The sequence below is a fragment of the Hippopotamus amphibius genome, chromosome 10 (genome assembly GCF_030028045.1).
Source record: "Hippopotamus amphibius kiboko isolate mHipAmp2 chromosome 10, mHipAmp2.hap2, whole genome shotgun sequence".
Taxonomy (NCBI): domain Eukaryota; kingdom Metazoa; phylum Chordata; class Mammalia; order Artiodactyla; family Hippopotamidae; genus Hippopotamus; species Hippopotamus amphibius.
Genome location: NC_080195.1, coordinates 52,251,886 through 52,278,287, shown reverse-complemented (window position 1 = coordinate 52,278,287; position 26,402 = coordinate 52,251,886). Strand labels below are relative to the sequence as shown.

Below are 26,402 nucleotides of genomic sequence, written 5' to 3'. Positions count from 1 at the left end.
CAATGATTTAGACAGATATTTGTAATAAAATGCAGCTTTCTTAACTCTATGTAACTGTTTTTATTTGTTTCCTAACAAAAGATTCTGGCACAAAACAACTGAAAACATCTATTTTTTTTTCATAGTTTCTGGGATTGCAAAAAGATAATTGTTTAAAAAAAATAAAAAAAATTAATCACAGAACAGTAAAAAGTGAAAATCCTCTCTTTTCCCTCTCTCCTTAATCCTACTCTTCACTGCTAAATCTTTTTCATTCTCAATCTTCTTCTACTGATAGGCATCGCAAGAAATGAAGCCCACTTACTTGGCTATAATAACATAATCAAAAGATTATTTGGATCTCACTATTTTTTTACTTTCAAATATCTAAAGTGTCTGCTGGAGATAAGATTTTACTAGTTCTTCCCTGTGTAAGGGCCATCTACACAAATATCTAAATTGAGTAATTATTGCTAAGAGAAAATTAAACAGCTTAGTAAAGTTGTTTTAAAAGGGAAATTAAGTAATTTTAATTGCCTTATAACAAATTATTTAAGTATGTTTTGCACTCCAACTCTCATATCAGCACTATTTACAACAGTCAAGACACAGAAGCAACCTAAATGTCCTTCAACAGATGAATGGATAAAAAAGATGTGGAAGATATGGTGTGTGTGTGTGTGTGTGTGTGTGTATATATACACAAAATAGAATACTATTCAGCCATAAAAGAAATGAAATAATGCCATCTGCAGCAACATGGATGGACCTAGGGATTATCATACTAAGTGAAGTCAGAAAGAGAAAGACAAATACTATATGATATCACTTATATGTGGAATCTAAAATATGACACAAATGAATTTATTTACAAAACAGAAACATACTCAAAGACATAGAAAGCAAACTTATGGTTACCAAAGGAATGAGGGAGGGATAAATTAGGGGTTTGGGACTAGTAGATACAAACTATTACATATAAAATAGATAAACATCAAGGTCCTACTATATAGCACAGGGAACTATATTCAATATCCTGTAATAAACTATAATATGAAAGAATATGCATATATCTGTATACCTGAATCACTTTGCCGTACACCAGAAACACAATGTTGTAAATCAATTATACTTCAATAAAAAATTTTCAAAAAAAGATGTTTAATGTCATGTTTTTCTAAAAAAGATATATCCAAATTTAAAAGGCTAGTTACTACAACTAGAAAAGCTACAGAGAAAATCTGTTATCAAGAGGAAACTACTTCTGCCTTCATTTATTTATTTATTGGCTGCACCATGGGGCATGTGGAATCTTAATTCCTTGACCAGGGATCGAACCTGTGCCCCCTGCACTGGAAGCGCGGCATCTTAACCACTGGACCACCGGAGAAGTCCTACTTCTGGCTTTAAAACTCTTCTATTAGAAAGAAATGGTCAAATAATTACAAAGCATAAGCAAATGTTTATGGAATAAAACAAAGTATATCTCTAGGAACATTAATACATTTTATAAATAGAAATTCTACAAGTTGGTTGGTTTCTTTCAAACATTCAGTTCCGTGATATTTCAATCCAAAAACTGAACTCTGGACCGAAGCTTACCTTTCCCTACTTGAAATTTATGTTTTAAAATTTGGAGGGGGAAAAGAAACTATCAGTAAAATCTACACCATTTCCAGGTCCACAATTCCCTAAACTGCTTCAACTTCAATCCATCTGGGGAATTCTGAGGACATCTGTCATTTATATAAGGAAGTTAACGATCAAACCTTTGAGAAGCTATAAATATATAGTTTCTTTTCAAAAGCAATAATTTATCCACTTTACCTTTATATTATTCTTCTCAGAATCAATTATATAATTCAGAATAGAATCTATAGTAGAATCTATGCAGTGATTAAAAAAAATCACTTAGTCAACATACACTTCTTCACATGAGAAATATAATTATTTAGTAAAAAAAAAAGTCTACAAAACAGATGGCATTTTTGTTGTAACATACATATGCATAGAGAAGTGTATAAAATATTCATACAAGTTATTTTTTATGATGTACCAGAACAGTGATTATTTTTGTTCTTTTCTTTGTATTTGTGTCTGGGTATGTTTTCTGCATTGAGCACATAAAAGTATAGCATATTTAATTATAAAAAAGTAATTAACATAAAAAAATACTACCTTTACCAAGTCTTCAGAAGACTCCTTTTCTAAATAACCCCACTGCTATGACTGATGGAAGAGGCGCCAAAGGACAATGCTATATCACTGAACCTATGTTTGTGAAATTCCTGACACATGTTTGCCCAAAATGTTTTATTTTTATCCAGGTAACTGAAACTACATCAGATATTTCTTAAGGTTATTTTAACTAGTATGTTAAGGAAGAATTTAAGAAAAAAAAAATCTTATTATCTGATAAGTCCCAAACAGAATCTCTTTATTTACAAATGCTTTGAAAATCCAAGCACTTTTTGATGTTCAGAGATTAACTGGCATAATGAGATTATGATCTGATGATCCTATATATGAAATCAACCTCAGAAAGCTAAGTGTTTTTCATGTTTAAAAATCATTTTTCATGACTTTCAATTCCATTCTGCCTTATACATTTAACATACTCTGAAGATACAGTTTAATTTTATTCTAAATATTTTGCAAAAGCCTTATTTGATAGGCAGGGAGGCAATTTAAAAGGGTAAGCTTAGTTATAGCTCAGTTTATAATACTCTGTGTTACTCATTTGGTAAATTATTGGCATGAATATCCAAGCCAATAAAATTTAACAAACAACATATACAACAATCACACTAACTTTTCTCATTAATTCCCAGGTAATTCCAAATTCATGAATGAACAATGATCTAGCAGCTTAATTCAATTTAAATACTTATTGAAAACTATCTTGGTGCCCTTGGATATTAAAACTAACAATAAAAGAAAGTCCCTGCTCAGAAAGTTTATAAAATAATAGGTGATTCTATTGTTTATAACTTATGACACTTGTGGTACGATTGTTCATTTCTTGCATAAACTCAAATTCAGAGAAAAGAGTACCTATTTTACGGGGGGTGGGGGTGGGGGGTTGTGGTGTTTCAGCTACCTCCAGATACTCCAGAGGAATACCCACGAGGTTTTCAAGAGAGAAAATGGAAAGAGAACAGAAAAGAACAGTAACATAAATTCCCTAGCTACCAAAAAGACTAAGGGTGCATGACTAACATCTAAAAAAACTGAGACTTGAGTTGGGCACCTGTGAGACCACTTTTCACAGAAAACTCGAATCTATTCTTGAAGTCCTGATTACCAGAAATGACAATACTTTGCTTAAAATATAAAATGTCTTAATAACATTCAACTTCGAAAATTAACCTATACAACTCTTTTCTGACATAAAACTCAGATCAGGAAAACTGGAACAGTTACATCAGAATTAGTTATGAGTTCTTATTTCAATGAAACATCACAGATATTCAATATGTAAAGTACAGATACACAGACGGGATCAACAAGATTTAGAGCTATATTAAACACACACAAAATCCATACAAAGTTTATTACCCTCCATGCAATAACATTTAGAGCTATACTACACAAACACACCCCCAATACACGTATTAATTAATCTCAATGTAATATATAAATTTAGGTCACCAAATGAGTGGTAAACTAATACTGATATTTTATCTATCCTGGGTAGTATTGCTTAAAACTGTAAAAGGGACTGAGAAGCTTGACATTCCAAACTGCCCTGGGATGTTAATTCCATTATATCATCTTCGAAACACCTACAGACAGTGATATTGGAACTTCAGTAGGTAATGACTATGTATACATGTAATAGGACAAGATAACACATAAATGAAAAGAGTGTTTTGTTTTAGAGCTGGCCTACTACAACAAATTAATCATGGATCAACTTGCAACAAATAAGCCCTAAGTAAAAATGAAGTCTTAAACATAGCAAACCGATAGTTTCTACTAAAATTAAATAAGCAAAATTAGTAGAAAACTGAATTACAAGGACTGACAAAAAGTGGTGAAATAAGCTATGGACCTAAAGGTTTATAAGATATGATGGCAAGCATGAGATATAGGACTTACCACAGATATTCAGCTTAGCTTCCTAAGCAATTTCATTTGTATCATGTACAAATTCATTAAAATTAATGACAAGGAATAAACCATCCACAGTTCTAAACTATAATCAGTAGAGAAATGACACAGTTCTAATAAGCTAAACATATATGAAAAAGAGAATGGCAATATGCCCAGAGAACTGCAGTATGATAAGCTCAAGTACATCAACTGAAAGCCTGGGGATAGAAGAAATGCTGAATGGTTGCACTGACTAGGGGTCAGCAAACCAGGCCCAATCTCTGCTTATGTAGGGCCCAGGAATTAAGAGTTGATTTTAAAGATAAACACTGCAATCAACTCAATGGTATAAAACACTGACTTTGAACCCCAATTAAGAAAAATGTTACAGCCCCCCTCAAAAGAAATCCATTCCTCTAATTAGAAGACTTGTATTAACTCAATTATTTTATTAATTTGAATTTCATCAATGAAAGCTTTGTGGAAAATATTTTGTTATATTGAGTTGGCCAAAAAGTTCGTTCGGTTTCAAGTAAAAATAAAAGACACTTTTCACTTTCATGAAGAATTTTATTGAATATAGTATTCATGAACTGAATGAACTTTTTGGTCAACCCAATATATTTCAGATGTTCCTGACTTTCATTTTAGCCTACAAAGCCTAAAATGTTTTATCTAGCCCTTTACAGAAAGTTTGCCAACTCCTGTATTAGAATACTGATTTGAGCAATAATGAAGGATACACAGGCTTTTAAGAAACAAGGAAATCACACTACCTGACCTTAGATCTGAGTGTAGTGTGGGAATCAGGATCAGTTGAACTAAGTTTAAAGCTTCAATTTGAAACTAAAAGATGGTTACCAAAAAAGGATGGCAAAATAGCAGTGATTTCAGGTGCAAATCATAAGAAATTATATGGATAGTAAGGAATATTCTTGATCACACCTGGGTGTTTTTAACCACACTTGCACACACTGATACCTAGCAAAATCATTTTATCAAAAGTAACATTTTTATAAATGAAGTACAAGGATTTAAAAATAACTTAATCTCAGTCCTGTGTATAACTAGTAAAAGCTACTGAGAACCAACAAGGACCTACTGTACAGCACAGGGAACTCTGCTCAATACTCTGTAATAACCTAAATGGGAAAAGAATTTGAAAAAGAATAGATACATGTATACATATAACTGAACCACTTTGCTGTACACCTGAAACTAACACAACATTGTTAATCAACTATACTGCAATATAAAAAAAAATTTTTTTTAAAGATAACAAATAAATAAATAAAAATAAAAGCTACTGAGGCTCATTACAATAAAAATTAAATTCAAACTGTCCAGGCTGCATTCCAAGTAGCAATCTGATGCTGGAAGTATTCAAGAAAACACTGAAAAACCATCTGTCAGGAATGTAAACCTGAAGGTTCTTTCATTGGATGGAGAATTAGACTACATGGCCTTTAAGGAGATTTTCAACTTTCCGCTTCTGGGGAACATTTGGAAAATCAAGAATAAAGCCCAACAGAGAGTAGGTATTATTGCTTTGGACCAACTATAACCTTACAATCAACCAATCTAGTGGTCTAAATATAGAGACACTAGATATTTCTAAAGGAGGGTGGAGAACTTACTTTAAGATATCAAATATTAAAAACTTTAAAATCTCAGCGTTGCTGCTCTTAAGAGACAATATTAATTCCAAGATAATAATACATTGGATCTGATGTTGTTAATAGAGGTGCTGACAGACCTAATAAATAAAATTATATTAAACCCGTAAGTAAAAATTCTGCTTCTATCAAGTGGTCTAGTCATACATACTCATTTTTTCATTTTATAAATATTTAAATATTGACTAAATACAAGCATCTCCTATGTACTCAGCAGAGTATTATGAGCAGAGACCACATGGTGAGCAAAAATAGACATACTTGTGTTTTCACTCAGTTTATATACATTTTAGTTATCTATAGGTTTTAAGTACTTTAAATAACAGATGTATCCCTTTCTTGCATCAGATAGCCAAAACAGCTTTTCTAGTATCACACAATAGAAGAATAACTCAATTAGGAAGCAAAAGCTGGGTTCTTATACTTCTACAGCTGTACTTGCTACATGATCTTAGATCACCTTCTCCATTTCCTAAGTTTGTCATGGGTGTGTGAGAGATGTGGATTAGAGAACTGCAACAAGATTCCTTCTAGTTCAAAAATTCTGGTCCAATCTTCTCACCTTGATTATTTCCACCAATTGATCCACACCACTGTCCCCTGGAAATATTGGTTGTCCTAGCAACAGCTCAGCCAACACACAGCCTGCAGACCATACATCTGAAAAGAAAACAAAGGCTTATTATTAATACCTTGTAGCTTAAGTTGCGTTAAAAACTGTTTGTATACATTTTCTAATTTTACTTTGATCAGAGTAAATATCACAAAGACTGCATAATCCAAAACAGAGGGAAAAAAGTCATCAAACTATCCTTAATGTATTTTAAAATTGTGTTAAACTTACTAAACAGGAAACAGGACAATAAGAATATTCTAATAAAGGGTAATACCTATTTAATTATCAAATATCAGATGCTCAAGTCTTCAACAAGCAAGACAGGAATTATAGCATGAAAACATAGAGCATGAGTATTCATTTATTATACTTAAAAATAAGTCAAAGTGACACAATCTCTGCACATTGGCAAGGGTTCAATCTCCTATACACGGGGTTATAAGCCAATGCAAATTTCTGAGAAAAAATTTTAATACTTTAAATGGTTAACTTTTGTAATATGATTGACAGAAAAATGTGCTTATATATAAGAACATTTTAAAATGCAAAGATAGAATAGATTTTATTTTACAAATTACAAAATATAATTCACTTTTAAGTCAAAGCAGAAACCTCAATCTTGAGAGAAAACTTTAAAACATAATTTAATAAATTTTAATAATTTATAAATAAATTTACTAAATAAAAAAATAAAGCATACATCCTGGCTTACCCATGATAGTCCTGCACTAGATGACTGCCCTGGGATAATTATGAAGAGCATCCCCTTTCTCTCTTAAAAGTACTACCAAATGGAAAGATAAATTATATGGGCTATCTATTTAGAGCCCACTACTTAAGACTTCCTGCAAGAAAAAGCTAATTTTCAGTTTCTGGATTCCTGGGTTTTGTATGAACCAACAAAAAGCATTTCAGGGAGATGAACGTAAGTCGCTGGGCTTTCCATCCACCGGTAGGGAAGGAGAAGAATGGCAAATGGCATGGGGACAACAAATAATTTAATCAGCCTGAAGTGCTAAGAGGCACTCTCAAGAGGAACTGGAAACTAACACAACATTATAAATCAACCATACTCCAATATAAAATAAAAATAAAAATTTTTTAAAAAAAGAGGAATTGAAAATTCCTGCTCCAATGACTACTTTTCACTGGCCTAGACAAATAATGATACAAAATTTATTTAAGAAGTTCAACTTGATTTTGTCCAGCTACTCTTTCACTTTTAACACCATTGTTAAAAATATTTCTAAAATGTATTTACATTAGTACACTTTTAAATATCTTTATTTTTGTTTATTTATAAATCTTTCAGAGTCTTAAGAAGCAAGTATCCTAAATCTAAAAGGGGAGGCCAAATCTAGGCTTGTTAGGGTGCAAAAGGCCCCAGCTGAATCAGCGGCCTACGGTGAGTCCTAAGCCTAGAAAATTGGGATCTGGTTTTAGTCATGCAAAGGAGGCTACTGGAAAGCAGGTACTCAAAACACCCAGCAAATTGATTCCTAATAGAGAAAACAGACTATACTGGCCCTTCTTTTGTGAGAAGATTCCCAAAGAACTGCTAGGCACATGGACATTTATAGAAGTAATACACTCTTAAGAGGGTCAAAGGTTTATATAAACATGTCTTAACATGTCAGATGATATGGTCATGACTTTTTTTTTTATTTTAGATGATACTGACAAAACTCATCCCAATATGTATCCCATTCCTGGTATGCAGATGATTAATTTCATATATGTGAATAAAATATAAAGCAGCTGGAAAATCCAATGACTCTCTAAAGATAAAAAGCTGATATTTGCTCTTAGGGAAGAGTAAAGTTAACAAATACCACAAAAAGAATACCACTTTACATTTCTGTAGTACTTTCACTAACATTTTATTTAATCTTCACAGCCACCCAGAAAGGTAGACAAAACTGTTAGCAATCTCCACGTTACAGTTTAACTAAGAAATGGGTTGGCCAAAAAGTGCCTTCGGTTTTAAAGTAAAAAAAAAAGACACATTTTTCATTTCACCACGAACTTTACTGAACAACGTATTCACCCTTTTGTTCCACGACTTTCTGCCATTTTTCAGGCAACTTCATAATTCCATCTTCCCAAAACTTTTTATCTTTTTGAGCAAAGACATGTTCCAGGTGCTTTTTACAGTCTTCCAGGGAATTGAAATTTTTTCCATTAAGAGAATTTTGTAAAGACCAAAATAAATGGAAATCCAAAGGTGCAATGTCTGGTGAATACTGATGAATCAGAACTTGTGAGCCAAGAGTAACAGTTTTTGCCTGGTCACCAAAGAAACATGCAGTCTTGAGTTATCCTGATAGAAGATTATGCATTTTCTGTTAACTAATTCTGGACATTTTTCATCGAGTGCTGCTTTCAGTTGGTCTAACTGGAAGCAGTACTGTTGTGTTCGTTGTAATTAATCGTTTGGTTTTCCAGAAAGAGATCATAATAGAGGACTCCCTTCCAATCCCACCATATACATAACCTTCTTTGGATGAAGACCAACCTTTGGTGTGGTTGGTGGTAGTTCATTTCCGCTTGCCCCATGATCTATCCCGTTCCACTTTTCATTGCCTGTCACAATTTGTTTTAAAAATTGTATGTTTTCATTGCATTTAAGTAGAGAATTGTATGCGGAAATATGGTCAAGAAGTTTTTTTTCACTTATGTGGAACCCAAACATCAAAGTGATTAACACAACCAAGCTGGTGCAAATTTTTTTCAGCACTTGATTTGGATATTTTGAGTATGTCGGCTGTCTCCCTTGTGGTACAACAATTATTCTCAATTAATGTCTCGATTTGATCGCTGTCAACTTCAGCTGGTCTACCAGACTGTGGTGCATCCAGCGAGAAGTCTCCAGCACAAAACTTCACAAACCACTTTTGACACGTTCGCTCAGTCACAGCACCTTTTCCATACACTGCACAAATCTTCTTTTGCATGTCGGTTGCATTTTTACCTTTCTTGAAATAATAAAGCATAATATGCCAAAAATGTTGCTTTCTTCCCTTCCATCTTCAGCATTAAAATGGTTACACAAAATTCACCAATTTTGGTGTCTTTTTTTTTTTTTTTAAATGCACGCTGATATGACAGCTGTCAAATACAAACTAACAAAATTGTTTCTAATGAAGTTAAAGACAACTAAGTGCTACAGGAGTCATCTTATGGAAAACCCTGAACAAACCTTTTGGCCAACCCAATAGTAATAAATCTGGCACTCAAATTCAGGTCTACTCCAACCAAAATATCCCTTTCACTATTTCTCATTTGTCCCTGAACAGAATAGGCCATATAACATAGCGGTGATGAAACTTTGAGCATTACACACACACACATTATCATACTCTCTATCCAGTGCAGCAGGACTCAAAGTATGATTTGCAGAGCCCTGAGCCTCTTGGACTTTTTAAGAGAGTGAAGTTATTTTCATAAGAATACTAAGATGCTATCTGCCTTTTTCACTATGCTGACATTTACACTGATGGTGCAAAAGAAATAGTGGGTAAAACTGCAGGCCTCTTGACACAAATCAAAATGTTCCTTAGCATTTTGCCCTTTGGCAAAATAAAAATGGTAGTAATGTATTTCTGTTTAGAGGTCTCTGTTCATATTAGAGACTTTCTACTTGTATCAAAAGACAAAAATTGTCTAAGTTATGTTTTTTCCTTAGTTTTCTGTTTTGTGGGGTTTTTATTTTATTTTTAGTTTGTTTGGTATTAGTATGCTTTTGTTTGGTTTTGGACTAAGGAATTCTCTTTAGAAACAGTATATAACAATAAAATAAATTTGACCTCCACCTGCATGCCACCTTAAGGTTGCTCCTTTCTTAGCTTCCTATTCATGTCCAAGTAATCATACTCTGTATGTTCACTCCTACTAGTGGGCTAAAATGAGGTAGAATAGGAGGTCAATGAAGAATGAAGCAAATTGTCTCTATTCAACTCCTTCTATCATTAAAGATCTTTTGTGACAACTTCTACAGAATTGGTGGGTTTATCCAAACTACTAATGAAAATCAGAATTGTTCCTTTTGAGCCAACTTAAAATTATATAACCAATTGAGACACCACAGTAGGAGTGTCAGCAATATGGTCATCCTATCGCTTTAATCATAAACTTAATGGATGCAAATTCTTCAACTAGCGATCAAGCTAAGAAGGGAATATTTCAGAGGAATTTTTTTTGAAGAAAAGGTATACTTAGAATATATTTAAAAATTTCAAGTTAAAAATAACTGTAATCCTAAAGAAATTATACAATCACAAAGGAGTAGCTCTATTATTCTCTCTTATAATCCAAGAAACCTAAAAGTAGAATAGTAAATTCATCTTAAGTTCTATACATTTTCGTATATCAATCTTTAAGAGGAAATATATTTCAGGGCATATTTATCTTTATATTTAAGTACAGATTAGTAATACTAAATTATTAAAAACAAGATGAAGTGATTATAACGCAAGCCACTATATTCTGATCCAGTACTTACCTATACTAGAGGTATAATCAGTGGCTCCAAAGATCAACTCTGGTGCCCTATAGTACCGAGAACAGATATACGAAACATTGGGTTCTCCTCGGACCAGCTGCTTTGCACTAATAAAAAAATCAGAAGCAGAAATTCTTTAAATTAAATCTAAACCATAAAAGAACCTAAACTGCTATCATTTTCAATACAATGGTTATCTAAGATTCCCATAATTCCAATCACGCAATATATAAGAAAAAGAAAATACGAACCATAACTATCTCTGACAAAAGAAACATAATTTTGACATATCACTTTGAAAAAAGACCAATAACTTTTAAAGAATGCATCTGTCAACTGTCACCTGAGGAAAAAGATTTTTAAAAAATCACAAAATGATAAATATTGAATTTCTTCTGCTCTTGTTCCCTGAATTTCACCTCTAAAATATAAACAAAGAAGGGCAGAAAAATGAGAGGTACCTCCCCCCTCACCAAAGAGCACAGTAATAGATAACTCTGGCCATAACCTGGTCTTCCTTCAATCACAAGTTTTGAAGGTGGGAGGCAGTTTATTTTTTAACATTTTCACCAAGTATTGACATACAGCAACTATTTCATAAACTAATAAATACTAATCCCTGTTTTTAGGCTGCATGAAACTTAAGACACTTCTTTAGCATAACTGATAAAACTTTTCTATCTTATAAAGGATTTTTTAAATTAACAAGACAGATCCCAATTACACAAGTCAGAAAATTCACTAGATGATAAGGAAGGTAATATTAGAAATGCCACAGCCTATAGATTTCTCCACTACTTGATGGAGCTACCTTCAAAGTGTATCCCAAACTCTACTTGCTCAAAGCAGCCATTAAAAACAAAAAAGGAGCTTTGTTATCAGAGCTATTAAAAGTGAACTATTATTATCATACAAGTGAAATACCTACTCCAAACATATTAAAACAAAGTGATTTCTATGCCACAACAAAACACCCATAGCAACAGTGTTTTGACCCTATGGTGAGAAGAGAAACTCCACTAATTTGATATCTCCTAAGTATTTTTACAGTCCACACCAGTCACTCTCAGTGAGGAAGACATCCCATAACAATAAAATTCATCTGATTTGGGCCCATTATCCTACAGATAATGTGTAGTAGTGCTTTGTTTCAAGCATCAAATAAGAGTTTTGATTTAATATCCTTTACCCTTTTTATAGTCGAAGGAACAGTTATAGCCTGCAAAATGAGTTGGATCCTCTGATAGATATCTGAAATTAGGAAACTGTAAAAAGGAGATGATCTAAAAGGATACCCTTGTGAGACTAAGAAGAATTAACTCATGACAAAATAGATGTGCTTGTTTTTTTGTTTGGTTTTTTTAAGACTGTTTCCCAAGAGACAACCTGTGGAAAGTATATCCTAAAAGTTAAACTATGGGTTGGTATAAAAGTATTACAATATCTATAAAAAGCTGAGTTGAAAAGCAAGACTTTGTGAGGATCAAAAAAACTGGCGAGAATCCAAGTTATATAGAGATGTCTGAGGGACTAAGAGGAGAGAGAGTACTTCAGGTGATTACAGTAGAGAGGAAGTGGAAGGTTAACTGCCTGAGTTACATGGGTACACAGGCTTGATTTCATATTGAAAGGTTAGATCAGAGAGGCAAAAGGTGCTACATATTATAAGATGGAAAGGATTAAGTCTTATTACATTATATATTTTACCAAGGAATGAATTTAAGAAGACAGAAAGCACAATGAAATCTGCAAAAACAAAGAGAGAAATAAGAGACTAAATTATAGAGGAAAAGGAAGAAAACACTGCTACTAAACCTTTTACCTTATCTCTAAATTGAGGTTAACTCTCAACTTAAGATGATACACAGTAATGTACAATAATCAATATTTTTTTAAAAATTAGTTCTTATTGAAAAAGAAACATATACACATAATAAAAATTCAAACAATACAAAAGTACAATGAAAAAGTGAGTTTCCCAACTATGCTATTACACTCCCAGTTTCCCTTCCTAGGATCAATCAATGTTATGAATCTGTATCATTCTAAAAATAAGCCATGCATCCTTCTGCGTACATATGTCTACACTCTGTTCATAGAGAGCTACTCCATTCTTTTTAACAGCTGCATGTATTATATTATATGTATTATGCACCTAATTTATCTGGTAATTTTCCTACTGACAGACATTTATAAACAATCCTATGATAAAAATCCTGGTATATACACTATTTTGTAACTGTGTAAGTATCTGTAAGGGAACAATTCCTAGGAGTTAAACTGGTGGATGAAAGACTATACACATTTACAATTCAGACAGAATTTACCAAAACTACCCTCACAAGAAACTGCACTAGTTTATACTCTTTGAATAAGGGTAACAAAAGGTAATGAAAAGAGTATACAGGGTGGGAGGGTGGGGTTGGAAAGGAGGGAAGGAGGAAGGGAGAAGAAAAGAGAGCTAGCTTACCTTCCAAAGTCACAGAGTTTTAAGACAGCTGTATCAGGATCCAACAAGAGGTTCTGTGGTTTAATATCCCGATGGCAGATTCCAAAGGAATGGATATAGGCTAAACTTCGGAACAGCTGATACATATACAACTAGAATAAAGAGTAAAAATTAATTGCATACTTACTTTCTATCCCAAACAATTCAGAATTCTTAAGCAGGAAACAAAGTAACATATTTCCAGAAAAGAACACGTGAAAAGCTGGGGATTGTTAGCACTCAATCTTTCTTAAACAAGTTTCATGTCATTTCTCTAACAATTAGCTAATTACAGTTTAGTTAACCAATGTCATATTTGCACCACCTTTTAATAACTTAAACAAGGAAATCTTACAATGTGCTTTTATAATTTATTTTCTTAACATCTCACCACAAACCTGTTTTCTTTCCCCCAAACACAGATTAAAAAGCTCAGAGGGGTATTCCAAATCATGTAACTAATAAGTAACAATGTTTAGACCTGAAGCCAAGTCTTCTGTTTTTTAAGTTCATCATCCTTTGTCAGGCCCAGAGGTTATAGATTACAGAGGTCTGGGAAAACTCACATGTGAACTGAGAAAATCTAAAATCAATAATCTATCAAGATATCAGTAAATCTGTTAATAGCATTACTACTCTTCCCGTTAATATCCTTCAGAATTAAGTGGACCTGAAAATGCCATTTAAAAACAGATCCTAGATGACTACTGACATCAATTTTTAAAAAATATTTATTTCAATTTTATTACAAAACAAGATACATTGAGAAACTGGGTCTGTGTGGAGGAAAGAATCAGACTCTTGACTGGTGAAGAGAGGGTCTTTGTGAAGAAAGTGAGTATATGTTAAACCTTCTATTTGTTTCAAGGTCAGTGTTCTGGTTCACTTATAAATTCTTCTGACGACTCACCTTCTGACCTCTACCCCAAAGTTATATACCATGAAAAGAAATTTTGAAATGATTCAAATCAAAGATACCAGTGTCTTGGTGAAAAACAACAACAAAAAAGACAGTAAAAGGTCAGATAAAGCATTGACATAAGGTATCATCTACATATGAAGTGGTCTTGATTCCTACAAAAATGTATCTAATCACCAATTTATAGGAAATATTGAGGACAGAGGAACATATTAACAACACTATAGTAATCCCATAAGCAATATCCATTTTATTACTATAAAGCCAAAAACTGTAACCATTAAGTAAAACCTCAATTCTCAAAACATTTAGAATCAATGCCATTTTATTTTCTAGAGTTATTTGTATAAACAGAAAAATGTAAAAAATTATACTTAGATATCTGAATTTTTAAATTTAACTCAGCTAATTTTCACATCATAGTTAAACAAATAATAATCTGTTTCTAATAATCTACCAAAACTTCAGTCATAATCATGCAGGATAAATTCCTAATCACTCCAATATGAGTTGTATCAAACAAGATGACACTGACATCAGGTACCAAAAATTAAATAACACCTTAATAGAGTCTGTGCATATTTAAAATTACCAAAAGTTTAAACTTCAGCTACAGACATACTATATCTATAAATGGAAATAAAACATTGAATCTGATAATATTTATAATCATATTTTTATAATTTTATATGATATGCTTGCTCCTATTGCAGCCTGTGGCACAATAAGGGTTATAAGAAATTCAATAAAAAGGTGCTGTGGGTAGCAAAATTAAAATCCATAATTCTGAAAAAATTCATTTGTCAGAAAGTTGACAAGTATCTTTAATACTAGAGTCATTAAAGTTTAAAAAGTGAAGCCTTCACACTTTAAAACTGTACAAAAATTTAATGAAACTCGAGCAATATCTACTTTGCACTTTTCCACCCTCAGTACAAGATGCACTAATACAGTTAAAATATACCCAGCACTCTCCCTGGCTCATAATAAGTACTTTCTAAAATGGGAAATTGCTCCATTTTTACATACCTTGACATAGATCACAGGGAGCATCTGTTTGGCTCGACTATAGTGTCTGGCAACTCTATATACTGTTTCCGGAACATAGTCCAGCACCAGATTAAGATAGACCTCATCTTTCTGAAAGAGTTTATTAAAAACAAACAAAGCAAAAAAAACAGCATTAGAAACTAGTCTTTAAATATTCAAATTAGAGTAAATTCTCTACACATTCACTTATTCAGATATTTAAAGAAAAGATTCATGCGTTCAATTTTAATTACACAAAATTAATTCAGAATATAACCATAATAGTAAAAATAAGTCTACCACATTTTTTTAACTAATAATTTACACAGTCATTTCAATACTGTTAAGATTTCTAATCATATTTTAACTATTGTTTTGGTTATATGATTTTAGAGGATAGCATCTGTCACAAAATTTCATATTTTCTAGTTTGAGAATCATTGCCCCTCATATCCTAACAGGAAAGGTGTCATGGTAGTAGAATAAGTATTGAACAGGGAGCTAAGAACTGTGCATTTCTAGCCCTAGCTCTGCTAACTGATGTATGCAAGTTGTTTAATCTCTCTAGGCTTCCATTTCTTCAACTATAACATGAAAAGTTGGACTTCAGAATTTCTCAAACCTTATAAAAAGATTCTATGGTTATTTGATAATCTATAATTAGTAAAATAACCACTTGGCTTCTACAAGAACTTATAACTGGAAAAAAAAAAGAACTTACAAGGCAGCGAGTTATCATACTCACAAGTTTATTGCAGGTCACATGTTTAAACATCCATTCACAGCAGCATAAAGACACCAATCCAAGATCAGTGGAAAGAAGGGAATTCCAACTAAGTACCAATTAGGAAAGAAGAACAGAGTGCTACCCTCATCCTGTTCATGTGAACAATATCAGATAAACAAACTGAAGCAGAACACAAAGCTGAGAATCATGGTGTTCAAGTCTAGAACTGGCTACTGAGTGGGAAAATCTGCAGGTAAAGTTTCACAGTCTTTCCAGATTGAAATCATCTTACCTACCAAACTAAAGTGAAGAATTTCAATTTTCAGCATTTATTGAGCATTTTCTATATGTCAGTAGTCATCACAGAAGAAGTAAGGAAGTAAGGGTGCAGATAAAAGACGTCATCTAAATTGAGTCTGAAAGGGGCATTTCAGGCAGAGAGAAAACTATATATTCAAGATGTGGGGTTAAAGAATACAGTAGACCACAGGAAATAGTTTAGTGAGATAGCATGCCACTGACCCTACTACCTTTTCACTTTTCCTCAGTCTTTCACGTTTTCTATTCTTCCCTCCATATCTAGCTTAAATTCCATGGTCTAACATTACCCTCACTCTCAAACAAGGGAGTTAGTAAATAAAAGCAAAGGCCTGCTCCCTGTTTTTATAACTCTTCTCCCATCCTCACCATCAGCTGATGACCTTGCTTGCACCACTACATGTACCCATTTACCAGCATCTATTCATGTATGCTTTTCCTTCACTACTCTAACTAGAGATAAGCTGACCAAGCTCCTTTCTAAGGCAAACTGCCACATATAAACAAACAAACAAACTATTCTGCTTTTCCTACTCACACTCACTGCTTCAGTAATTTTTCTTTCTCCATCAATTATTCTCTCTCTGTGAGAGCATTACAATCAGAATATAAACTTGCTGTTATTTCTCCCATCATTAAAAAAAAATCTCTCTCCAATCACACTAATCATCATCATCCTATTTTCTGGCCCCCTTTAACAGCAAAATGCTTCAAAAGAGGTATCTAAACTGACTTTCTCCAATATCTGGCTGTTCTCATTCTCTCTAAAACTTACTCCAATAGCATTTCACCACCACTATTCCACCAGAATTATTCATCAAGATGAATAATCTCCTTGTTGCTGTATTCGATGCCAATTTTCAGGCATCATCTTTCGCCTCTCTTATGCTTGACTTAGCACTACCATCTGACATAGTCAATCATGTTCCCTTCTTTGAAACACTTGCTTCACTTGGGTTTTAGAACACAATACTCTTGTGGTTTTCATCCTACCTTAAAGACAGTTCTGGCGGCTCTCTATATCTGGTTCCTTCTATTCTCCTTTATCTCTTAAGGAATAGAGGACCCTAAGGCTCAGCCCTCAGATCTCTGTTCTTTGTGTAAACTCACTCATCCAGTCTAATGGCTCAGTACCACTATACACTTATGACTCCCAAATTCATATGTATCCTGGGACCTCTGCTTTTGAGTCCAGTCTAGTATATACACTTGTGTACTTGACACTGTTCAGGCTAAAAACCTTAGAATTATCATTTATTCCCTACTCCCTGCTTTCTCCCAAACATGTACATACATTCCCCATATCCAGATATCAAAAGAATCTAATGACTCCACCTGTAAAATTTATCCAGGATCCAACCACCACTTGCCATCTTCATTGCTACAACCCTGGTCTGAGCCACTATCACCTCTCACCTGGATTATTGCACTATCCTTCTAAATGGTCTCCCTGCTTCCAACTTCAACCCTTTACAATCTAATATCAACAAAATATAAGGTAGACTGTATCTCTTCCACTCCACTTCATTACGATTTATTCTTACAAATAAATGGTCTACAAGCTTCTACACACTTCCTTATTTCCCTGTCCTCTACTCTACTGCTTTCCCCACTGCTCACTCATCTCTAGAGACAAGAGCTTCCTGCTGTTTCCTGAACACATTTGGCAGACTCTGGCATTCAGGGTCTCTGAGCTGATTAGTCCTTCAGTCTGGAATATTCTTCCCCAGATATACACATAGCTCACTTCCCTCAACTCCTTCAAATCTTTGCTCTAGTGTTATCTTTTAGAGTGGCTTTTCCTAATCTCCTCCATTAAAATTGTAACCCATTCGTCCACCCCACACTCCCATCTGCCTTCACCATTTTATTTTTCCCCATGATACTTACCACTTTCTAACCAGAGAGTTTACTTTTTACTGCCTGCTTCCCCACATGAGGACTAAGCTCCATAAGGGAAAAGATTTTTGTCTTTTTCATTGCTCTATCTTCACCTAGAATAGCACCCAGCATATTGTAGGTATTCAATAAATATTTGCTGAATAAGTTAAGTTCAGAGGCAATGGATATTATTTAAAAATTAGGATGACAGTCTGCCAGATATAACTAAATAGCATTATGAAAAATAGGTATGGGGCTGGGGGTGGGGGGGGAGTTGGGAAGATAAGAATAAAAGCAGTGTGAGCAGCTGGAAACCTCCTACAAGAATCCAAAGCCTAGACCAGGGCATAGGCAATAAGGATTTTTTAAAAAGGAGGTGGGAGGCAAGCATATTGGCTAGTTTTAAACAAGAGAGTAATAGAGAACTTGAGAAACAAAGAAGTTTGGATTAACTTAACAGTCTCTAAACTTGGGCAACTAGGCAGGTAATGAGACAAGGAATGTAAAAAGAGCAAAGAAGTATGAGGGAAAAAGCTGAACGTTTACTTTATGTATATCAGAACATTTTAGGTAGCTATGTTCTGTAGGTAGTTGGAAATACATAGTAGGTGGGTGGTCAAGTCAAACTCAGAAAACAAGAGTAGAGCATAGCTAGAGATTTCGGCAATAGCTGAAACTATAAGAACAGAATCACTCACCTGAGAAGAGTGTATACAGTAAGAGAGTGAGGAAAGGACTGAGTATAAGATCCTTGAAACTTAAGAAGCAGGTGACATTAGGGGACAACTCAGCAACGAGAACTAAGAGGCATAAAAGAGCAAGGAAAGACTAGCATCAAAAGATCCAAAACTGAGTTTCAATAATGATGAGATATAGAACAACAAAGCGTTTCAATGGCAGGAAGGATGGGACTAAAAATGCTGTTGGATCTGGTATATCATGGTTCAGTGACAGTACAGGAAAGAGCAGTTTCAGACCATGGTGCCAGTAGCAACCAACCTGTACTGAGTTCATGAGGGAGCAGATGGCAGGTGAGAAATAAGAGGCAGTTAATTTAGTTTGTTCTTACAAAATCCCTATTGGTGAAAGTAAGGAGAGAGCTGGGAGCTGGTAACTTCAGGGGAAACAAAAGTCAAAGAAAATTTTTAAATGTGCTTTTCATTGAGACCCAAATTTATTTGCACACTGACTGAATAAAGATAGAATAAAGTTTTTTAAGAAACAAAAGAAAAGGGATAACTGATGAAACAAGGTTCTAGAACATCACAAGAAGAGGAAAACAAGAACACAGAGAAGTTACACCATGTAGTAATTAAGAAGCAAGATTAGCATGAGTCAAACAAACTACACTGTGACTACACTGTAACTCATGTGACCACAGCAAATCACTTAACCTTTTGAAGCCACATTTTCCTGTAAAATAGTGCTAATGATACCTACTTTAAAAGACTGTCATGAGATTATTAGGAATAATTCATACACAGCTCTTGAAGCATATAACCTGGCACATAATAAAGACCTAATTTTAACTACCATCTTTAGAAAGAAACAGTACCACATTTTTCCCCCTGTACATCTAAAATAAGTGATTAGGTGTTACGAAGAGTAAGTAAAATGAATATGTCTGATGACCCTATCTCTTATAAAATAAGGTTATATGTAAAACTGAAGGTAGCAAAAGTAATGCTGAGGGCTAAGAGAAGAAAATTCCAAAGATCAAGACTTAGTTAAGAATTAGTTCCAGGACTTCCCTGGTGGTGCAGTGGTTAAGAATCCGCCTGCCAATTCAAGGGACACGGGTTTGATCCCTGGGCCTGGAAGATCCCACATGCCATGCACCACAACTGCTGACCCTGCGCTCTAGAGCCCATGAGCCACAACTATTGAGCCCACATGCCACAACTACTGAAGCCCACGTGCCTAGAGCCCGTGCTCTGCAACAAGAGAAGCCACCACAATGAGAAGCCCGTGCACAACAGAGTAGCCCCTGCACGCCTCAATTAGAGAAAGCCCGTGTGCAGCAACAAAGACCCAATGCAGCCAATAAATAAATAAATAAACTTATTAAAAAAAAGAGAGAATTAGTTCCAAGTGAAGGTGTGGTCTGATAAAAAGAATAAACAAATAGAAAATGCTGAACTGGTGTTGAAGGGACTGCTGTGTAAGTAGAACCCAAGGAATGGTAAGTCTGGAAAAGTCATTAATACAGATATCAAAATTATTCTTTTTTAACTATTATTTGATCACAAGGTTTCTTGATTTTAATAAATCATTTGACAAAGTTAATCATGATATATTTATGAATGACCTGGAGATGTGTGTGGTAATTTAATTCATTTGCTAAATAATCATACCAAAAGTGAAAAATAAAAAAGATTAAAAAATGAATACTTGACTTCCCTGGTGGTGCAGTGGTTAAGAATCCTCCAGCCAATGGAGGGGACATGGGTTCGAGCCCTGGTCCAGGAAGATGCCACATGCCTTGGAGCAACTAAGCCTGTGCGTCACAACTACTGAGCCTGTGCTCTAGCACCTGTGAGCCAAAATTATTGAGTCCACGTGCCACAACTACTGAAGCCTGCACGCCTAGAGCCCGTTCTCTGCAACAGGAGAAGCCACCGCAATGAGAAGCCCACGCACCACAACTAAGAGTAGCCCCCACTCACTGCAAATAGACAAAGCCCGCATGCAGCAACGAAGACCCAACACAGCCAAAACAAAAACAAAAACAAAACCCTAAGTTCAAGGGAGATTTCTAGTTGTAAGGCTACAAACTCTGTCCTTCCCTTGTCCTCCTCAAATTTTTGTAAATGATTTCCTTTATCAGGGGTTGCAAAAGCAAATGGATAAACAACAAATGTAAATGTGTGAAGCCAAAATATATAATGCAGTAAGAGACAGTGGTTGGTAAATCAGATAGTACAAGACTTAACTAAAAGTATTCTAATAAAAAAAGAAAAATTAACAATGTACTTGCCAAATAAAACACATCAGAGGATGGATCTGGCAGTCAATTTACAATTTCTGACTTTAACACAACCACCTACTATTGCCACAAACCTAGGAAGAATGGCTTAAAAGGGAAGACCGAGTAAGAATTTAAAGAACTCTAGTAGTCTAGAATGCTAAGCCAAACCCACAACATAAAATTTAACAAAGATAAATATAAAACCCTATGATTGAAATCAAAGTGTCAACTTATTATGTAGAACGACAGACAAGACTTGACAGTAATTCATGTGGAAAATAAATGATAGGTGTAACTGAACAGAGCTCAAAAGGAATCAAACACTGAGATACAGCTAATGAAAAAATTTGATGCAATATTAGGTTACAGTAGAAGTACTGTGTTCAGATCAACAAAGATAATTCCACTCTACTTTGTACAGTTAAGGCTTCATTTGATGTACTGATGATATACACTTTTAGGCAGTATATTTTATTCATAATATTAACAAAACAAAATATATCAAAGGAAGGTTATGGAAACCATGTCTGCTATAGGTCAAATGTTCTCATTTATTACATGATGAGAAATATGGAGGCTCAAATTATATTTGGAGCAGTACTTTGCAGACTAACAAGCCTATTTTTTTGCCCAAATAAATTTGATTTATTCAATCAAAAACTTGTCAATTTTCTTTAGAACCAACAGGAGGTCTGTCCATTTTGTAGGTATAGTGTAACTGTCCCTTTGACATTTAGAAGTTGTCATTTTGACTATCTTCAATTTTCTGAGACACCAGAGGTGTCTCATATTCAAAGGCACTCTGAAAAACCTTTCGCTTCATGGTTCTGTGCTTATATTCAAATCAAATCCACCTTTAAAAATATATATATAAGTGAGTCCTAAGACTGAAAACCAAAACAAGTAATACTACTACCAATACCAATATGAAATAAATGGGCTCAACATCATATTCCTTAAATGCTCTTGTTAAACCTACAGATGTTTTGCTGTAAACTAACGCCCTCAGGAGTAATATCTGAGGGGAAGGTGCCCATTCCTAGGAAATGTCATTATACCAGAGAAAATACTAATATTTTCATGTTCCCAAAGTAGCTTTGTTTGGAGGTATGTGCAGAAGATAATTCATGAGACTGAGGATACTAATATTTCAAGAAGAAAGAAGGACCAGGATTCTGCATTTCTACCACTTGTAATTTTCTGGAAAATCTCAGGCCTGCTGTTTTCTTAATGTAATCTCTCTTTTGGGTTATCAAACAGAATGCCTGAATATTCACAGATTAACAGTAAATTTTAAAAGCCAAGTATAAAAATACAACATATAAAGAGTATCATTTAGCTAGAGATATTGAAAATAGTTCACTAACATAATGAGAAAGTACTAATTTCAAAGAACAGTTACTAGGTTTCCAAATTACATGATGTACAACTTCGGGAATATCTCTCTCAATGGTTCAGTTATCATTTTCATTAATAAACTATTTTCTAACTGCTGATAACCTCTCCTCTATGAACTCCACTTTAAAACTGTTCACTGAGTTAACAAATTTAAATGACAAAATTTTGATCGCATCTAACAAAAACTCGGCAAAAGCTGTTTAACTCTATCCACTGGAAAACAGATACTACTTACTATGATACTCTTACTCCCAGATAACTTTTCAAGGCAAGGAAACAAAATTGCACGAAGCTGCAGTTTTAAGTAGAACCATACTATCATTCTAAAAATTTGACGGGATGCAAAGCAGCACATACGAGAACCTAGTAAAAAGACATCCAACAAAGTATCATGGTAGCCCAGGACTCTCCTCAGAATTGGGTTTAGGGAACTTGCACTAGCAGAAAAACTTTCAATGTAGATGCCTTTTCTCTGATGAATGTGCCAGGCTGGCTAAAGATGGAATAATACTAACAGTAAAGTGGGTTTGAATTAGGAAAAAGAGAAATATTCTCTTGCTTGGGAGACTGAGGGAGGGAATGAGGAAAGAGATGGGCACCTAGCATACAACAATAATTATGGCAAGCTTCATCCTTATCTCACACCTTCAAAGAAAATAAATATGAAAATTACACAAAGTTAAAAAAATGTACCAGAAGAAAAGATGTTTGCAAATGTTGGAGGATAAAATATTTATAAGCTATTAAGGAAAATAATGCCAATCTGATTACATAAAAATGTAAAACTTCTATACTACTTTAAAAAAAAAACAGAGCAAACCAAATAAAAATATGACAACTTTGGGGAAAAAAAATTCTGCTTACACATGACCAAGAGCTAACTTGTTTTTGTTTAAAATACAAATGGCTTTTATAAGTCAATAAGAAAAGGCTAACATTCTAATAGAAAAAAATGGAAAAGGGGCATGAATCTATGGCCATACATATGGCAAACAAAAATGTAGAAAGATGCTCAACGTCATTGATAACTAAAGAAATGCAATAAAAACAATGAGCTACCATTTCTTATATAACAAATTGGAAAAGAAAAGTTCAATCTGAGAAAACTATGTATTGGAACGGTGTCACTCTTCAAAATGCACCATTATACACTTTTGGTGAAAGCCCCAACTCTTGCAATCTTTTGGAAGTCAATGGGCTAATACAGTCATCCCAAAGTGAAGATGAACACATACCTAATTTGACTCAACAATGCCATTTCTAGGAATTAAGTCTATGAAAACAATTCTGTGTGTGTTTGTATGTGTGTGAACACACACAAACATGACTGAAGAGTTGTGAAAAGAAATTTAAAATAACTTATACACCAGAAAGTAAAGACAAGCTCAAAAACAAAAACCGAAACAAAACAGAGGCCCACATTAATGGGGGTATGTCAAAGGAGAACAGATGTTAACTGCAAAGAACTCCCAATGACCAAAACAGGAACAATGTGATTAATAAAGTAGTATTAGATTATAAGCCAAAGTGTAGAATAAATATGCATGAGTCCACACTGATATAAATAACAGATTAATAAATGGGGGAGAAGAGACAATCTTTCACGCAAAAGAAATCCAAATAGTTTACGTAGCGACTTTGCCCTTAAGGAAAACAACTCCCCTCTGCTCTTCTTAGGTGGGCTGTTGAAAGTGACTTCCTTACAAAGGATACAGCATGGAAAAAAGGAGGGGTGGGGGTGGGGAGAGTAAATTTACAGTGTAGAAAACTGAAAAATACAAGGTCACCCAGATGATCAAGATTAATAGCAAATCAGACTTCCTAGGTGGTGCAGTGGTAAAGAATCCGCCTGCCAATGCAGGGGACACAGGTTCGAGCCCTGCTCTGGGAAGATTCCACATGCCATGGAGCAACTAAGCCCGTGTGCCACAACTACCGAGCCCATGTGCCACAACTATTGAAGCCCACGCGCCTAGGGCCCATGCTCCACAACAAGAGAAGCCACTACAATGAGGAGCCTGCGCACCACAATGAAGAGTAGCCCCCACTCACAGCAACTAGAGAAAGCCCGTGTGCAGCAACAAAGACCCAACACAGCCAATAAATAAATTAAATAAATTTATAAAAAAAAAGATTAATAGCAAATCGTGTTGATAGCACACACTCTTGATACAATGTGATGAAAATGGCACTCTGTGGTCTTTTTCCAAACAATCTCCAGCCCTAGTTTATTATGAGATAAATATCAGATAAATTCCAATAGTGAGGCATTCTACAGAACCTCTACCTAGTACTCCTCAAAACTGTCAAAGTCATCAAAAACAAGGAAAGTCTGAGAAACTGCCATGGCCAAGAGGAGCCTAAGAGACATAATAACTAAATGCACTATGGTAACTTCAACAGGATCATGTAAGAGAAAAAAGACATTAGGTAAAAACTAAGGAAATCTGGGACTTCCCTGGTGGTCCGGTGGTTAAGACTGTGTGCTCCCAATTTAGGGGGCTGGGGTTTGACCCCTGGTCAGGGAACTACACCCTGCATGCTGCAACTGAAGATCCCGCATGCTGCCACTAAGGTCCGGCACAGCCAAATAAATAAATACATAAATAAATAAATACATAAATATTTTTAAAAAACAAAACAAAAACTAAGGAAATCTGAATAAACTATGGACTTTAGTTAATAATAATGTATCAATATTGGTTCACTAATTGTAGTAAATGTACCATAATAATATTAGATGTTGACAATAAAGGAAACTGGGTGCAGTGTTTATGCACATAGACATAAAAGGCCATATTATTATGCTGTTATATTAACCTATGACATATGTGCTCACACATACACATAGGAAATTTACCTCTGTAGAAAGGGATTTGGGGATTTAGGGATTAGGGTAAAGAAGATTTTACTGTTGTCTACTGACCTTCTGTGTTACCTCAAATTTTTTACAATATGAATGTAATAATATTTTAGTTTCACAAAAGCAGATAATAGCATCTTATTGCTGTTAGTAACATTTATAATTTATGACGTTTTGATAATTCATTCACATCAGGAGTTTTACATATACCTATATATTTATTCTCTAGGTTACACTCCAATAAAAATGTCAGCATTTCATCAGTAAAAATTTAATCCAGATTATCAATGTACCACTTTAATAGAAATCACCATAAAATTTTAAGGAAGATACAAAACTGGCCTTATTTAGGCAACCCCTTATTTCGGTGCATAAAATTCCTTGCTATCAGTAATTTTCACACAGTAAGAAAGGTGAGAAAGGAAAAAAAAAAAGCAAGGGGGGTTTATTTTGTAAACTTGACCATGTGTACACTTAGCTATAACTTTGTATAGCATTTCTATTTGTATGTCATTTCTGTAATGGGGTTTCATTTAATTTAAAACAACAACACAACAAAAAATCCTTTTCATATAGCGAGGCTGACCTTGACCCAAACAATTATGAACCTACTTTTACTTCCTCAGCTTCACCTCGCATTACTGTCCCCACACTCCGCTACTCTATATACCTGAAATTTCAAAATACCTGTGTCACCTCTACACAGAACATGCTGTTTAACTCCAATAAACTTTTCAAACATCCTGTACTTCTAACTTGACACATACCTATTCTGCACTATTTACCAAAATAGCTCCTATTTGGCCTTCAAAACCCTAAATAAGCATCACCTCTCCTATGTAATTCCTCTGCTGACCCCTCTGGATAATTTATTACTTTCCTCCATACTATTTCTGTTCATAATACAAATAACTGTCATTCCTTATATCATTTTGCAGTATATT

The 26,402-nt window shown here is 34.3% G+C and overlaps 1 protein-coding gene across 2 annotated transcripts in view; it reads right to left on the bottom strand.

The window, feature by feature from the left end:
* GSK3B (glycogen synthase kinase 3 beta) overlaps window positions 1-26,402 on the bottom strand; it is a 194,071-nt gene that overhangs the window by 54,938 nt on the left and 112,731 nt on the right. For both annotated transcript variants that reach the window (XM_057696192.1, XM_057696193.1), the window contains exons 4-7: window positions 15,304-15,414; window positions 13,338-13,468; window positions 10,868-10,974; window positions 6,313-6,410 (exon numbers count right to left, since the gene is read on the bottom strand). In XM_057696192.1, the coding sequence (XP_057552175.1) occupies window positions 6,313-6,410; window positions 10,868-10,974; window positions 13,338-13,468; window positions 15,304-15,414 (447 nt within the window). The remainder of the gene's footprint in view (window positions 1-6,312; window positions 6,411-10,867; window positions 10,975-13,337; window positions 13,469-15,303; window positions 15,415-26,402) is intronic.